Here is an 18,213-nt window from a genome sequence, read left to right on the forward strand (position 1 = left end):
TGACCATTCATTCATTAATGTTAAAGTCACTTGCGGAGTAAAGTTCTAAAATGTCTAAAGCGTCTTCAAAATATTTTTTGTATGTTTAGGAAATCTGAGTAAAAAGCATATCCGGTGAAGCCTACCTGCTCATGGTTTACTTCACTTGCAGGTTATCACATATGAGCATGTTTTTAACTTGCTAGATGCTGCAGCTCTTGTCCTTTCCCGGTCTTTCACCAAGCATGTTTGCTGCCCAGCAACTTTTGTGAGAGTCAAAAAGCAGTTGCTTTGCCTAAGCGGTCTTCACAGATATTTAGATTAGTTTTATGTTTTTAAAATCAGTTTTCGATGTGTACAAGTCTACATGTTATGTTATATCCATTTTTAATGCGCTCGGATGCTCGAGAGTGTCTCAGCGCGATGCTAGAGGGGTGCAAGCAGAAGCTATCAGTCAAAGAAGTGAGTTTTAAGTTTCCTTTTAAACACAGCTGGGTCCTGGATGGACTGCAGGGCAAGGGGGAGGGCATTCCAGGCCAGACTTGCCTTCACCACAAGAGAGCAACCCCCTAGCCTCTGAAACTTGAAGAGTGGAACCCGAGCAAAACGAAGACCAGGAACGAAGGGCACGCGTGGGAACATAAAGAAAAGCGCCTCTGCAGATATAGGGGGCCATAGCCGTGGAGAGCACGATGAGCCAGAATCAAAGATTTAAACTTGACCCTGTCCATCACAGGCAGCCAATGAAGGGAGCGCAATTGCAAAGCCTCACTATTCCTTGCCGGGATGCCCAGAAGCAATCTGGCCGCCATATTCTGAACTACCTGAAACTTATTAAGCAGGTAGCCAGGGTCGCTAGCATAGAGGGCGTTGGCATAATCTAAGCGTGACAACATCAAAGCACACAAAACTGTTTCTCGAGCCGCCTGCGGGAGGAGTGGAAAAAAGTTCCTAAGTCTTAAGAAGGCCGAAACAGCAACAGGCCAGTTTCTTAATATGTGTGGAAAAAGACTCATCGAACCACACGCCTCGGTTTTTGGCGGGCTGTCCTGAGGAGAGGGGCAATAGAGAGTCGGGTGGCTACAGCTGCTTTTGGAAGTCAGCAGGGAACTTACCAAAAAGCAGAATCTCAGATTTTTGTTCATTACTCTTAAGCTGTGCATCCGCCAACCATTTAAAGATGGAAACTAGGCACTGTTGCGCCGCTGAGACGGAATCAGATGTTTTGTCCCAGGTAAACAACAACTGGGTATCGTCCGCATAGGCTATCACCTTAGCCCCTAGCTCCTCTGCCAGATATATCAATGGCGTAACATAAATGTTAAAGAGGAGAGGGCTAAGGGAGGAACCCTGTGGAACTCCAGTGGTTACCAGCTGAGGGGAGGAGGAGAAAGGAGGGAGCCAAATCTGCTCAACCCGTGCCTCCATGAAAGACCTAAGCCAGCCCCACACAGCTCCCGACACCAATCTCTGCTAGTCGGGCTAGGAGAAGAGCGTGTGGTACCGTTTTGAACGCCGCCGAGCGGTCCAGCAAAATTAGTGCTGCCCTCCCGCCGGCATCGAGGCACTCCCGGATATCCTCCACCACCTCAACCAGGACAGTCTCAGTGCTCTGAGAGGCTCTAAACCCTGATTGAGCTGGATGGAGAAGAGCCTCAGTCTCACCATATTCTGTAAGTTGTCTATTGACGACTTTCTCACAGACCTTGGCAATAGCCGGAAGGAGGGAGATGGACTGATAGTTCCCTGGGTTGAGGGGTTCCAGAGAAGGTTTTTTAAGAAGCGGCAAGATCTTAGCCTGCTTCCACCCTTGAGGGACAGCTGCTGAGTGAAGAGAAAAATTGATGATAGAATTCACCTCTATATATACACTCTCTGCCACTGCCGCCAAGAGGCTGGCCGGGCAAGAGTCCGAAGGGGAACCGGACTTAAGCCCCACTCACTGCATGATGCTATGCCGTAGAAGATTTCAGAAGCCACTATCCAAATGGCATTGCCCAGTCCTGTAACTCGCATTTTAGTAATAAAAGAACCGCAGTATGCTACAAAAGAGAATGTGTTGTAGATCAATAGCGGAACGCTTTATTCTTCCTTTTTCTCTTCAACTCCAGTGCCAATCATCCGATTGTTTCTAATTATTTGCAATTTTCGGTAATGCTTTTGGTAATAAGTTGGTTTTGTGATAAACTGTTTAAACCATAATTTTGTTTCATTTTAGGTGGACAGTGGTTACAATACACAGGCATGTGCATCAAGTATAATGGATGGGAATGGATCCGAAAGCAGCTGTAGAGAACATGAAATGAATAACTTTGAGCCTCAGAACAAAAGTCGACACTTGAAAACAAAGGTCTGTAAGCTATCACAAATGTTAGTTATTGTACAATGATTTTATCCAGTGGTAAAAATTTCACGGTGAAAGGATTAATGTGACTGTTAAGTCTTTAAATGCACTACCTTGCCATTGTGGGCAGCTGTGACTGGACTACTGCAATGCTGTGTACCATGTCTTGATCACTAAGATTTTATTCATTGCATCTCGTTGTAAACAAAATTCTGTTTACTCTATATCGCGCAGGTTCACAATTTGTGGCGGCTCAGAGTCTCTGGACTAAATTCGCTTGTAATCCAGACTAAAATGTGCATATTCATAATGCCAATGAAAGGTTATTTTTGCATTCATTGACAATGTACTCTAAAGCCGATTATGTCACACAAGATCATACTCGTGGACTGCATGTGTGAATCCCACTTCAGTCCCCCTGTCTGTGCTCTTCTGTACCACTGTTGTGACACTAATGTGGATTTCATGTTGCAACTCTACTATTCTCCATTTGTCCAGGCTTCTAAGAAAGCTCAATGGTTTTTCTTCATTGTTGTGCATGGTTCCTATCCCAGATATTTTCTCACCTGATAAGATTAAGCTTGTGTCAAAGGAGTCTGTTCTGATGGATACATCTGCCAGTGGATTCCTAACCTTGTGAATATCCCCTGCGCCAGCAACATTCGGAAGGCCCGCCCTTTTTTTCGTGCCTTCGAGGCACACGGACGGACTTACAGCAATATATACACAGTACATAATATACAAACCAACACACACAGTGTGAAGATAATACAGGAAGGCAAAAGAAATAACACACTTCCTTTGACAGTGACGAATCCACAGGCAGATACTGTATCCACCAGAAAAAACATTTCCGAAGGTAAGTAACTTGTTCGTTTGGACATGTCCACCGAATAAGAGTATCTTTCTCTGGGTACAAATCATGTGGGTCCTCAAAGAATTGTTTCCAGAGGAAACTCCTGAGGTTCTGTGGGCCAGCACAAGCGCAATACCAAGGTATCTACCAGGCATGATTACTGACCATTCCCATGTTGGTGAAGGAGGGTATGACCGGTTGTTACTGTCTTCAACTCTTCAAATTGTTCTGCCAGTTCATCAGGGAAAGCAATCATGTTATATTTGGGGGAAATAGGCAGCTTCTGTTGAGAGGGGTGCAAGGGCATTGAAACCGAGAATGACTTTGGTTACTGCTATGGTTCCATGAGCACACACGTGAGAATGGGAAGGCTACCAGTGCTGGCTCTGTGCTAGGTTGTGCACAAACTGTCAAGAGGTTGCTTCGGACAGTGCTCCTGTCTCGCAAAGTGGTGGCGCTAACTCTTATTCATCAAACGTAGCACAGAACATTCCTGCAGTCAATATGTTTTGTAGAACAGGACTCTGCCATTCAGTAAGGGGTCTGCCATTCAGTTGGATCCTAATGTTGCAAATGTCAAACTAATTTATATTGTGATGGAGGTCTGGTTTACCGACTCATACCATCATTCAGTGCCTCATGGCGGAATCCTTAAAATGATTACAGTTCCTAGTATAATTTTTTCCAGTTCATTTTGAGGGCATAGAGGTGCACTTTTTCCATAATATCCCAGTTAGCATGGTGTTTGGCATGCTACTAAGCCTAAGGAAAAGTGTACTTCCGAGTTGGATCAGCCAGCTGCCTTTCTTGCGCCCCTTTCTTCAGAGAGAGCTTCTCATTCTCCACTCATTGGCATCCCAATTTCTGTATCAAAGTAGAAAGAATGAAATACACAAGTGAATTAGAGCGTAGAGGGACAACAGAATGATCTCCTTCACCTCCTGCTTTTTCCGGCACATCCGGTACAGATGTTGGATTCTTCAAAATGAGAGAAGTAATATTAGCAAATCAAATTCAAAGCTTTATTCGACAGCATTGTCATAAAAGCATATTTACATCCTAACAATAAATATAAATACTATATTAAAACAATATACAATCTTAAAAATACATTAAACCATGATGCTGGCGAATAGTTCCGATGAATTGATAACATCGATTAAAAACAAATTTATGCTAAAAATAGAACAATGTCCTTGGTGTCAGATGTTCTTTATCCTTCTTCTAACATTTTTAGGGTGCGTGAACGTATAACCCAGGCCCACCCCAAGAATTTTGCTACAGCAATGACCAAATATTGAGTGCAATCAGATTCGAGTATTCTCAAGGCATCCTTGTATCTACGTATTCCCAAATTTAAACATACTGGTTTTATCCATCTACGACGTGGAGTAACATATAATGGACAAACAAATAGTAAATGACCAGCATCTTCAATCAAATCTCGACAGTGAGGACAACAATTATCATCGTTGGGTAGCCAATTCTGTGTAAATGTTTTAACAGGGAGGGTCCCAATTCGAAACTGAAAATACAGTTTTCTATCAAAAGGCCTCTCTATATAATCCCAAAAAGCCTCACAAGATGGAATACTTTTGATGTCGATATCGTCCTGTTAGATTGGTGTTCTGGCCAGTAATAATAACAGATGTTGTAATCATATCCCAGTACATTTTTTTGAGTGCAGACTTGGGAGGAAATTTTAGCCCATTTAAATCATCCCATAGATGCCCCAAATCTAGTTTTATTAATAAGTCTCTGATTTCTTTAAGCCATGATATAGAATGAAATTGGTCGGCCCTAATGATATCTTTTAGGGCTGTAGCATAATGGGCCAATTCCGGTGTGACCATGATACGTCTCCAATATAGGAGTGGGCGCAATCGTGCTAAATCCTCAAATCTTTTCCTGCCCAGATCATAGGCTAATGGAATCATTGGGGTACTTCGGGGAACTCCCGTTAGGCAACGTAGGAACTTGTTTTCAGCAAGACTTAGTTGTTTCAGGTTGCCAAAACCCCATAATTCTGAACCATATAATACGGCACTGATAGCCTTCATATTATAAATCTCTAAGGCTGGAGTGATAGGTTTAGTCAGGGATGTTTTATATTTTGAGACAATTGCCCCCGTTAGCTGATGGAATTTTAGGGCAGCCATATCAATATGGTTTGTCCACTTCATGTTACTCTGGAGGGATATCCCTAAATATGTAAATGCCTCTACTTGTTCTAACGGAGTGTCGTTGAATTTGATAACACCTCTAAAATTTTTCCTCTTATTTAGGCACATGAACTTTGTTTTGGAGGTGTTTATTTCAAGGCCACGTTCTCGACAAAACTCACCGAATGCATTTAGCGCCTTCTGCAGGCCACTAGGTGTCCGTGAAACTATCAGTGTGTCATCCGCGAACATGAGAACAGGTACGCGGGTTCCAGCCAATACGGGGGCGTCTGTGGGCGAACGACTCAGGTGTTTTACAATACCATTAATAAACAGGGAGAACAACGTGGGCGCCAGGACACATCCCTGCCGAACACCACGCTCTACAGGGAATGTGTCAGTAACCTCCCCCTGCGTTCCCCACCTAATTCGTGCATAATTGTTTTCATGTAAGCGGACGAGTAGTGTTAGTAATTCTGGAGCAATCCCTGCTTCGTCGAGAACCCTCCATAATTTGGAGCGAGGCACCAAATCAAATGCGGATTTTAAATCTATAAAAACCGCATAAAGGGTCCCATTGGTTAGCTTTACATTCCTCCAATAGAGTGCTAAAAAATAAAATACCTGGTCAACCGAACTAGTGCATGGTCTAAACCCAGCCTGAAAGGGAGAAAGAATGTTATTTTCTTCAATCCAGGTATGTAATCTATTTTGCACTAATCGACCTATCAGTTTCTGGGCGGAATCTATGAGACTGATAGGTCTATAGTTACTGGGTAATGATGTGTCCCCTTTCTTAAAAACTGGGATTATTTCAGCCCCTTTCCATGAGGGGGGTACAGGCGCCCCCATAGCGATAGAATTTGCTAGATATTGGAAATACTGACACCAGGACAATCTATCAGTTAAAAATACATCCGCAGGTATTCTGTCCATCCCGGGGGCACGGCCCCTGGTTATACAATCTAATGCTAAGTTTATGTCTTTAATCGTGAACACCTGCGTTTGAAAATAAATGACCGGGGGGGGTAAGTGCTCTCCTTCTTGCAAGGCTGAAGCATATTGTGGTTTGAAAAAATCAATCCATTGGTTTATTGCCACATTATTTTGGGGAGAAGTGTACTTCCGAGTTGGATCAGCCAGCTGCCTTTCTTGCGCCCCTTTCTTCAGAGAGAGCTTCTCATTCTCCACTCATTGGCATCCCAATTTCTGTATCAAAGTAGAAAGAATGAAATACACAAGTGAATTAGAGCGTAGAGGGACAACAGAATGATCTCCTTCACCTCCTGCTTTTTCCGGCACATCCGGTACAGATGTTGGATTCTTCAAAATGAGAGAAGTAATATTAGCAAAATAACCACGTTTTTAGATTCTTTAAAAGAAGATATTTGGATTGAGTATGAAGTTTGAGGGTGGGGAGGGGTTAAAGGACGCACACCTCCTTTTATGCAAGGGGCTTTAACTAATGTAGATTACTACCAGGCACATAATTTGAAATCCTGTTACAAATAATGGATGGGCCCTTGAGTGAAGTACTTGGTGTCAGATGCACAATGCCTTAAATTAAAACATTTAGCCACAGAAAGCCAGTGAAGTCCCTTCATGTGACCTGAGATTGTTCATCTCGGAGGAAGTACGAGGGGAAAGCCTGGTCACAGATTTTGATTGAGTTGAATAGACTGCCAGAGGATCTTAATACATTCAGGATGGAATAATGGCCTGAACCACTGTCTGCCGCAGCCCCAGAGAGAGGATATGGCACCACTTTACCATGCATCCTTAAAAAGAAGTACGTTTATGTGAGAGTATTAATCTGATGAGTAAAGGAAAGAGTTCATCAAAATAACACCAATTCCTTGCAGATTTTATGACGTCCGGGCAGATCCCAGTTCTAGGGGCCACCACACGGGAGACCAAAGAGTAGATGGACCAACAAAAATAAGGACCCCTTTTTTGTGTACATTCAATTTTAACATGTTATCAGTAATGCAACTTGCAACCGCAGTAAGCAATTATTACATTTGTCTTGCTAGGCCTCAGTGATGCCATTAAGGGAGGTGCTGATTTGTATACCATCTATATATGGCATGAGGTAGAAAGCTACACTTTGAATCAAGGCAGGAAGATCCAGCGCAACACTTTTTAGTGTCTGCAAGTGATTGTTCACGTTCTCCACATTACTTTTGTAGCGCAGAAAACATGAAGATCATGTTCTTGCACCAAGAGCAGAGAAACTCTTCCAGAAGAGAGCTTTTTTTCAATTTTTTTTAGTAGGTTCTACTTTGGGCTGCTGCAGAAACTGCAACAGCAGCCGTCGGTTTTTGTTTATTTGATTTTGTTTTTGTTCGAGGCATGTGGGCTGCTGAATTCATATCTGTGCATAGATCGCCGCCTAGTGTTGGGTCCGGATGTTTGCACGTTGTTGTCCTGGAAGAGTCTTCGAAGTATCCTGGGATAGGTGACTCCTCCCCTGGACTACAGTGCGCATGGGCATCCTCTCCATCCTCAGATTGTTTTTTTCCGCCATTGGGTTCGGATGTGCTTATCTTGACTCAAGTTAGGAAAAACTTTTTACAGGCCAAAAGGCCTTTAGTTCGCGTCGGTACTGTTCCCGATCGATATCGAAAGTTATTTGTTAGTTTACTAACTTCCAGAAACCAACTTTTTCGCATCATACCCGACCATCGACCCGACATCGACGATGGAATCGAGGACGCCCTTCAAGCGGTGCCCTGTATGCAATGCGAAATATCCCCATGTCGACGTCCACCCGGTGTGCAACAAATGCCTTTCACCGGATCACGACGAGTCCACATGTATGGCCTGTGCCCGATTCCGATCCAAGAAGACTCTCCGGAATCGTCGAGCAGCGAGGCTCGAAGCGCAGCAAGCGGCACCGGCCCCGACTGACATCTTCAACGCCGAGGACGAAGATGTGCAAGACGTGGAGAACCTACCCTCCAGCCCCGCTTCCGAACACGACTCTGGATCGGAAGACGTCGAAGAACAACTCTTTCACAGAGACGAAGCCGACACCGAGGTAGGAGACTACAATGAGGCCTTAGGGGCCGAAGAGAGTAGCTCCGGTGACGAGCAAGGCCTACCCGAACAGACTGTGGATATCCCAGTGCGTCAGTCTGTGGCTCCGGTCGAGGGATCGCCTTCGGGCCTTACCCAAGACCTATCCCGCATCCATTCGGCCCCGCCCTCTGGCCCGGCCTCGGACATTCAGCAGCAGCCTTTACTACCCAAAACGGCTGGTTTCCCCTCATCGAAACCGAAAGCCGTGTCGGTTCAGCAGAAACCGAAACTGAAAGTTTCGAAGCCCACCACACCTTCGACGCCAGCCAAACCCGTCGGCACCGACCGCACCAAACGGGACTTCGGTGCCGAGCTTGCAGCAGCCGACGTCGGCGCAGACGCACGGAAAAAGACCATCGGTACCGCCAAGCCGCCTCGGCTCCCGGCACCGAAACAATCGGCTCCGACCACAAAGGTCAAAATGGCTGCTGGATCTCACACCACTTCGAAAACAGCACCCAAGGCACAATCATCGACGCCGTCGACAGCTACTACCTCTCCTCGACTCGATGACCCCGTGGCACCGAAGAAGTCCACGCCTGCCTCAACGGAACCGGTCGGCGCCAAAGAACCGTCGGCGTTCCAGGTGCGGCAAGTTTCAGCATCCTTGCAACGCATCAAAGATAAGGCGGCCCTCCAAGACACATCAAGCTCCGAGCCGAAAAAGGCTCAAAAAGCTTCTCCGGCACCGGCCAACATCACTTTTGGGCTGCCACCATCCACGGCGCCAAAACTGTTCGAAATCAGAACACGTGTCACCCACACCAGGATCACACCTGCAGAACACTCTCCTACGGAGACGTCGCCATCACACATCATCGATGCCGCAACAGGCAGAATGATGCTTCACAAGAGGAAGATAACTTCCGAGCCAGCTTTGGACTCCTACCGGATCCCACTAAAGAAAAAGCTGCCAGTGGATTCGGAACCACTTCTTTACGAGCCTCTCCATACCTCTTACCAAGATCCACAGTCCTTCTCTCCGACACACTCCGAAACAGACGTTTTGGAGGACTACATAGGTGACCACGTCCCCTACCCCGGAGAAATGGACCCTGAAGGCCAACAGGACCCTGACCAAGCTTGGGATGACCCTGTGGACTCAAACGCACCTATGGATACGCAGGACACGCAGCTATATGGTGCAAAAACGTCTCCCACAGAGGACACTGCCGCATTCAAAGCCCTCATTGAACGTGCTGCGGCCAATCATGGTGTTCAACTCCACTCTGACACCATCGAGGACGATTTTCTCATGGACACTTTCGCATCCTCAGAAAGACATGTTAAAACTCTACCCATGTTGAAAGGTGTCCTCAAACCAGCAAAGGACATTTTCAAAGAACCCACCAGGGCCAGAGTAATAAACCCCAGAATCGACAAAAAATATAGGTCAGCGCCTGGGGATCCTACCTATATTAGAGGACAGTTGCCTCTGGATTCCATAGTAGTCGCGAATGCTCGTAAACGGGCGCACTCGCAGACGACTGGGGATGCCCCTCCCCCGGACAAAGAGTCCAAGGTGTTAGAGACCTCCGGCAAACGGGTTGCAGCCCAAGCAGCTAACATATGGCGTATTGCCAATACTCAGGCGCTCCTGGCTCGCTACGACCGAGCGCATTATGACACACTAGAAATATTACTACAACATCTCCCTGACCAATGCAAAGAGGGAGCAGAGATCCTCATCAGATAGGGACAACTCCTCACAAACGCATCCATCAAGTGTGCACTGGATGCCGCAGATACAGCTGCCAGAGCCATAAACACTAGCGTCATGTTACGACGACACGCCTGGTTACGAATCTCCGGATTCAAACCTGAGGTGCAAAATAACATCCTCAACCAGCCGGTCAACCCAGACTACTTATTCGGGCCAGAGGTTGACACCACACTAGAAAAAATAAAAAAGGACACAGACACTGCAAAGTCCATGGGGGCTCTCCAAACGCAGACCTTTCGGAGTGGCTCCTTTCGTCGCCCCGGCAATAGAGGAGCAGGTAGAGGACAGGGGTCACAGCAAACCTACAACAAGGGCAACACCCAAAGTACCTACGATAAAAACACCAGGGGTGGATATCGTGGTTCAAGCACAAAGGGCAGAGGACGCGGATACGGCAATACCAGATCCTCTCCCAAGAACAAACAGTGACGCCCTCTCCCTTCCTCCCGACCACACAACACCTGTCGGGGGAAGGTTGCAAAAGTTCCTGGCCACGTGGAACTCCATCACCACGGACAGGTGGGTCAAAGATATTATCAAACACGGTTACTGCCTAGAATTAACCTCTACTCCACCCACAATACCCCCAAAACACCGTCCTATGTCCTCAGAGCACTTAGCGCCATTACAGCAGGAAGTGCTAAGCATGATGCAAAAAGGCGCAATAGAGGTCGTACCCGTCCACGAGCAAGGTACAGGGGTGTACTCCCTGTACTTTTTAATACCAAAAAAGGACGGGTCACTATACTAGACCTGAGACCCCTCAACCGCTATATTCTTTCGGAGCATTTCCACATGCTCACCCTGCAACAAGTCCTCCCACTGCTAAAACAGGGAGACTTCCTGGCCACACTAGACCTCAAAGATGTGTATTTCCACATACCCATTCACCCATCACACAGGAAATATCTCAGGTTCACTATTCAAGGGCAGCACTACCAATTCAAGGTTCTTCCCTTCGGCGTGACAACGGCGCCAAGGGTTTTCACTAAGTGCCTAGCTACGGTGGCTGCACATCTACGGAGGCAACATATTCATGTCTACCCCTACCTGGACGACTGGCTTGTTCAGGCAAAGTCAGCCCAGCAATGTGCCAACCACATGTCCCGCACCATTCACCTTCTTCACAGTCTGGGGTTCTCACTAAATTACCCAAAATCACACCTCCAACCCGCACACGTACAACAGTACCTAGGTGCGACCATAGACACTCTGGCGGCCACAGCTCAGCCAAATTTAGTGAGAATCAACAGCATGCAAATGCTGATTTCCAAGTTCAAACCCCAACACTCCCTTCTCGCGCGAGTGTTTATGCAGTTGATAGGCATGATGGCCTCCTGCATTTTCATAGTTCCACACGCGAGACTACATATGCGCCCGCTTCAGGAGTGCTTAGCATGTCAATGGAATCAGGCTCAAGGGCAACTAAAAGACCTAGTGTTGGTGAGCGGTCGGGCATACAATTCTCTGCATTGGTGGAATCCACACAACCTTTGCAAGGGCCGACCGTTCCAAGAGCCAGTTCCACAAATAATACTGACAGCGGACGCGTCTCTCCAGGGATGGGGAGCTCATGTACTCAACTACACAGTGCAGGGACTATGGACAAAACAACAAAAGAAGATGCACATCAACCTTCTAGAACTGATGGCAAACTTCCTGGCTATGAAAAGCGTTCAAAGTACACTTGTGCAACAAAGTCGTGTTGATCCGGACAGACAGACAACATGACCGCCATGTACTACATACAGAAACAGGGAGGAACACACTCTCCACAGTTGTCTCATCTGGCTCAGAGCATGTGGAAGTGGGCCATTCAGAGGAACATGTTCCTCATGGCGGAACACCTCCCCGGCAAGGACAACCAGATGGCGGATCTGCTCGGCAGACAGAGCCACCAGATGCACGAGTGGGAGCTGCACCCATCAGTACTCCAACCGTACTTCCAGCGGTGGGGTCATCCAGAGATGGACCTCTTCGTCACAAGCGAAAACGCAAAATGCCAAAGCTTTGCCACCAGGTTCCCACATCCGCAGTCGCAGGGCAATGCGATATGGATGAACTGGTCCGGCAGATTTGCGTACGCTTTTCCCCCAGCACCATTGATACCGCTGGTGGCACGCAAACTCAGACAACACTCACTGACGCTCGTCCTGGTTGCTCCAACGTGGGCACGCCAACCATGGTACACCACCTTTCTCGAACTTTCCGTGGTTCCGCATCAAAGGCTGCGGATCAAACCTGCGCATTTGACGCAGAACCGTGGAGAGATTCAGCACCCAGATCCGCAACAGCTGAACCTGGCAATCTGGCTCCTGAAGTCCTAGAATTTGGCTACCTTAACCTGCCACCTGACTGTATGGACATCATTAAGGAGGCCAGGAGACCCACTACCAGAGCTTGCTATGCAGCCAAATTGAAAAGATTCGTCATTTATTGCAATACTAATGACATAAACCCGCTAGACGCATCCATCCAAAACATAATCTGTTACCTCTTACACCTATACCGATGCAATCTGGCATACACCTCTATACGTGTCCATTTGACCGCAATATCAGCCTATCTCCAGACCAGGCAGCACCTCTCTTTATTCAGAGTGCCGGCCATAAAAGCATTCTTGGAAGGACTCAAACGAGTAATTCCTCCAAGCCACCCACCGGCTCCGATGTGGAACCTCAACTTGGTCCTCACACGCCTGATGGGTCCACCCTTCGAACCTCTGCACTCATGCGAGATTCAATTCCTCACCTGGAAAGTAGCTTTCCTAGTAGCAATCACTTCTTTGAGAAGAGTTAGTGAACTCCAGGCACTAACCGTTCAAGAGCCATTCATACAGGTTCACACAAACAGGGTCGTACTACGTACCAACCCCAAATTCATGCCCAAGGTGATATCGCAGTTCCACATAAACCAAACTATCGAACTGCCTGTTTTCTTTCAAAACCCACAAACTGTCGCAGAAAGAGCACTCCATACACTAGATGTACTATATCGACAGGACTAAAGTCTTTCGAAAAACAAAACAACTTTTCGTTGCCTTTGCCCCACACCACAAAGGTAACGCTATCTCCAAAGCAGGTATAGCCAGATGGATCGTTAAATGTATTCAAATTTGCTATCAAAAGGCTAAACGCACATTAACGATTCCCCCACGAGCCCACTCAACACGTAAGTTAGGGGCTTCCATGGCTTTCCTAGGAAACATTCCTTTGCATGATATATGTAGAGCAGCCACCTGGTCCACTACACATACATTTACCGAACACTATTGTGTAGATGTGCAATCAAAACAGCAGGCAGCTGTAGGACAGGCTGTTCTCAAAACTCTTTTTCAGACCGCTGCAGCTGGCACTGGTAGCCGCAGCTAATAGAGGGCACTGCTATGTATTCTATGCACAGATATGAATTCAGCAGCCCACATGCCTCGAACTGAATATGCTACTTACCAGTATGCATCTGTTCTTGGCATGTAGGGCTGCTGACATTCATATCGCCCTCCCTCCTCCCCGGCGCCTGTAGCAGCTGCAGCTCTCAGAATTACTGTAAGCATGGTCATCACTTTCTGTATCTACTCCATCACTGCCACAATGGCGAAAAACAATCTGAGGATGGAGAGGATGCCCATGCGCACTGTAGTCCAGGGGAGGAGTCACCTATCCCAGGATACTTCGAAGACTCTTCCAGGACAACAACGTGCAAACATCTGGACCCAACACTAGGCGGCGATCTATGCACAGATATGAATGTCAGCAGCCCTACATGCCAAGAACAGATGCATACTGGTAAGTAGCATATTCATTTCTTTTTATTTCTTTTGTGGATGCAATCAACACACATATAGCACTGACTTCACTATGAAAAGTGAAAGTACAAAGAACCTTTCGAGGTGCATTTGGAAATGGGAGACTCTCCCCTTTGTAGCTAAAGTTTTACTATCCAGCATGCGTTTATACATCCTGTTGGAAAAATGGTACTCCATGTGTGGGTAAGCCTAACAGCATGCGTTTATACATCCTGTTGGAAAAATGGTACTCCATGTGTGGGTAAGCCTAACACGTGGTAGGAACGCACTAAAGCAGTGACCCTACTAAGACATTGACAATACATTGATTTCATACGGTCCAAGTGTTAACGGTTACTATCCGGTATGATGCGTCCCCTATCAAATATCGAGTGCTATTTTAATCTGGAGAACTGAAGGAATGCTGGACAGTAGGACTCTTGCTGCCTCATAAATGAGGAAAACGTTTTTTTAACCATATATTGAAGTTTGCAGCACATTCCAAGAAAGAAAAAGTAACAGGATCCATGCAATCCACACCACCATGGACTCGCCCAGATGTCTAGTTTTCAGGAATGTCTGGGTTTGGTAGATTGCCTGGGTAATAGATGATTCATACTCTAAATACTGCAGCATGCACATCTCCTGAATGACTGAAATTCAAAGGATAATTTCCACATTGCATTTTGAGGCCATTCTTATAATGGGTGCTCAGCCCATCCACACAAGTGTGGTATCCTTTCTCATTTGAAGATGTGTGAAAACACTGGGTGGTAGTACTTTTGTTGATACCCAAGGGTTCTGGAACCTTCCCTCACATAAATAAGAGGAAAATGAGTCATTTTGGCCAAAATGTATTAAATATTCCAAGTAAGAAGCCATGGTTGAATCCATGTAAGCCACACCAGCCTGGTGTCACTCCGATGTCTGGTTTTTAGAAACGGCACTTTTCAGACACTCTCCCCCAGTCACATATCTGGGTTGATCCATCATTGTTCTTTAGCTCACTCTGCCACCCCAGTAGAGACCCAGCTATATGCAAATGAGTCTTGGCCCTGTGCCTCATGGGAACAGTCCTGCCCGAACTGCCAAGCCTGGTCTTCCCTGGACTGGAAACCAGCATCCTGGGACCGGTTTCGGGGTAAAACCCCTCATCAGCCAGGCTAGCTTGAATGCAGTGGCAAAGGGAGCAAGGGACCCACGTCTGGGCATACCCTGCCAACTTAGGGCGAACAAAGCAAACGCAAGGAGGAAGGATCCCAGGATGCTTGTTTCCGGTCCAGTGAGAGATGGCTCCTTTAAGGAAGAACAATGGTACATTTAAAAGAAGGGAAGACTCCAGGAAAATAACAGTAGCATTAAGCAGAATAGGAAGATAATAAAGTAAATGGGGAAATATGGTTCACCATAAGAGATGGTAAAGGCTAAACAGGGAACTCCTAGGTCCGGTATTGAAGAGGAACATTGAAATCTCATTAGAGCTCACATCAAATAATCCAAACATTTAAAAATACCAGTGTGGAAAAGGGAAGAACTGGAGTGAGGCAAATGTGGGTGCAGTGGAAAAGAAGGCCCTTACTCTGTCGGTGTCAGAAGTGAAGTACAGATTTAGGCCTCAAAGTCAACTGCCGTTCAAGTGTATTTGTCAACCATCCACTGTTAGGTTAAATCCAACCACTACGGAGTTCATTTTCATAAATGGAGGCAATCCTGTAAAGCTGTAGTGGTTAAACCCCCTTTAGCTTTAAAATGGCCCGTTTAACAATACACCCATATTCACTGTCTGCATTTTCATTCCAGTCCATTTCCCTTCTTTTAGGAGCACGTAAAAATGAAATCCTTCACTGCTTGGCATCAGGACAGCTGCTTTTTTATGGCAAAGCTTTACCTCGCTGCCTATATATTCTCCATAGTACAAGCATACCTTCTCACAAATTGATGGCGACCGTACCCTGCTAATCAACCCCCTGACCGTTTTACCCACAGCTGCTCACCTCCTCACTAATCAATGGAAACCCAACTCTATCACTCCACTGTCAAGTACTGACTTCCACTCCTCGGATGCATGAGATTCATGGCGCTGTATAATCTTCGGCCTGCCACGAACAAAGCAGGATTTGCTTAAAAAAACTTTGACTGGCAGCAATCTCCTTTCCTGCAAAAAAAACATGATTGTGCCAGAGTCTTGCAAAGTAAGAAGTAAGTAAAAAGATAGTTCTTCCTAGTTTACCCTTACTCTGTGAAATGGCCTCCACCTCTAAGTGAGACTGATGTTCAGGGAAGAACTAGCGACTTTCCTCTTTTCCATATACACAGATCTACCCAAAATTGGACTTAAGTTTTCCCTGCTCTGGCAATAAACTCTCCCACTAAGGCCTGTATGATGTTCTTGTGTATTGTTACTCCCCACATGTTTAATTATTCTTTACATCGTTACTTTTTTAACTGTCTTTCTGTGCAACTTTAACCTACACACATTGGCAAGTTCATCCTACCCTCTGCCCTTCATGTTAAGTCAGCTCTATACAAATATACACCATTAAAATACTAGGCAAAATAATATTCAAGTGGGAGACCAGTCAGTCAAACTCTTAATTCGATCGTTAAGAAACAATTGTACAAGAAAAGTAAAATAACGTCTGGTTACATCAATAAAAGCAGCTCCAATCAAAACATCGTAGAAGAGTTGAAAACAAATACAAAGTCAATTGCATTCTGAAAAATCGAGCTAAGGATATTACGACACAGCTATTCTGTAGTAGGGGATCTCTGTGTATAGTCGTAATCTAGTGAATAGTCCGCCCATGTGCGGGGACCCCGGAGCAATAAAAAAAAATCTTATGGTGTTAAGCCATGCAGACCTGCATCTACACTTAAGAGAGAATTTAATCTAAAGACAGATAATGCAGCCTATACCCACATGCTACACTGTCCAGTACTTTAACTAGGAAATTCCACCAACATCCACAAACAGCACTGGCTGCCCAGCTTTTTCCACAAGGAAAACACCTGCCTCTACCAGCAGAAGCCTCTGGAATGATAGAGAGAAAGGAATGGACAGACAAGCCCCATAGGCTGCCATTATGTGGCTCAGAACAGGATACTGTGCCTTTAAGAACTTTCCAGAACTTTTCCCAGTATCCCAGAATGCACAGCAGGTCCCTTTTACTTTCAATTTTTTCCGGCTCCTGCTAGCAGGACCCTGGAGCATTGAGCTCTCCCTTTTCAAGGGTTTATTTGGTGTTTTTGTCACTTTTCAAGACTTTTATTGTTGTGGCCTTCTTTTCCTGGCTTGTTTGACAAGTGCCCAGAGTGCGATAGGAAGAAGGCTAAATCAGACCCACACAGGGTGTGCATCGTCTGCCTTCCCCAGTCCCATGTGCCGGAGGAGTGTGAAATCTGCCACTCGTTCTCGGCCAGGACCTTGAGAGAGAGAGAGGATGAAGATCAGACTCCAAGTCCTGGAGGACAGAAGGCATAAGGCACAAGGTGGGTTTGCAGGGGCTGATTCTGCCCATGCTGAGGCCTCTGGGGGGCTCCCCAGGGGCAGGAAGACCGGCAAACATCCCCATTCTCCGCCGCCATCGATGGCGTCGAGGGGGATGACTACAGTCTGTTCACCTTCTCCCCAGAGCCCTGGGGAGAAGCGGCGTTGACGCTTGACGTCGAGGGAGCTGAACAGGCCGACGTCATCGTCTTCGTCGACACCGTCGCCGTCAAGTCATCGACGTCGAGACCAGGCCCGGCGTCGGCGCTCGCCGTCAAGGGGAGGTCGCCCGTCGCCGTCGGCCAAGAGGCTGCGTTCGCCGTCGAGGCTGCGTTCGCCGTCGAGGCGATCGACGTCAAGGAGGAGGGAGTCATCGACGTCGAGGCGGCGCAGGAGGTCCCTGGACTCGGTATACTCCGTGGTGTATACACCGAGGCCTGGGTCGCTGCCCTGCACTCCTTTGCCACGGGAGCCCGCGCCGCGGATCCCTACGCCATCTCCTCCTCCCCTACCGACACCATCACCGCCTCCTCCTCCACCTCCTCCTCCTCCTCCTCCTCGTTCTATCCCGCCTCGCACGCCTTCGGGCCCACCCGCGGTTCCGCCACGGTCGGTCTCGTTGCCCAGGTATCCGACTCCGCCGCAGGGAACTCCTAGGCCGCGGCGCCAGGGTAAGCCACCGTCGCCGGGCCCGGCGAGGCCGGCAGACAGACCGAAGCCAAGGAGATCTTGCTCCCGCTCCGGACGGAGAGGGAGATCGAGCAGCCGTGGGCGTTCGTCGTCAACATCGGGGCGAC

At 47.0% G+C, this 18,213-nt stretch overlaps 1 protein-coding gene across 1 annotated transcript in view; it reads left to right on the forward strand.

Annotated features, from left to right (window-relative positions):
• The window catches only part of BORA (BORA aurora kinase A activator), a 380,772-nt gene that overhangs the window by 329,842 nt on the left and 32,717 nt on the right, over positions 1–18,213 (forward strand). Inside the window, exon 11 of the mRNA XM_085621999.1 lies at positions 2,198–2,329. Within this exon, the coding sequence (XP_085478125.1) occupies positions 2,198–2,329 (132 nt within the window). The remainder of the gene's footprint in view (positions 1–2,197; positions 2,330–18,213) is intronic.

This window comes from Triturus cristatus, chromosome 8 (genome assembly GCF_964204655.1).
Source record: "Triturus cristatus chromosome 8, aTriCri1.1, whole genome shotgun sequence".
Taxonomy (NCBI): Eukaryota; Metazoa; Chordata; class Amphibia; order Caudata; family Salamandridae; genus Triturus; species Triturus cristatus.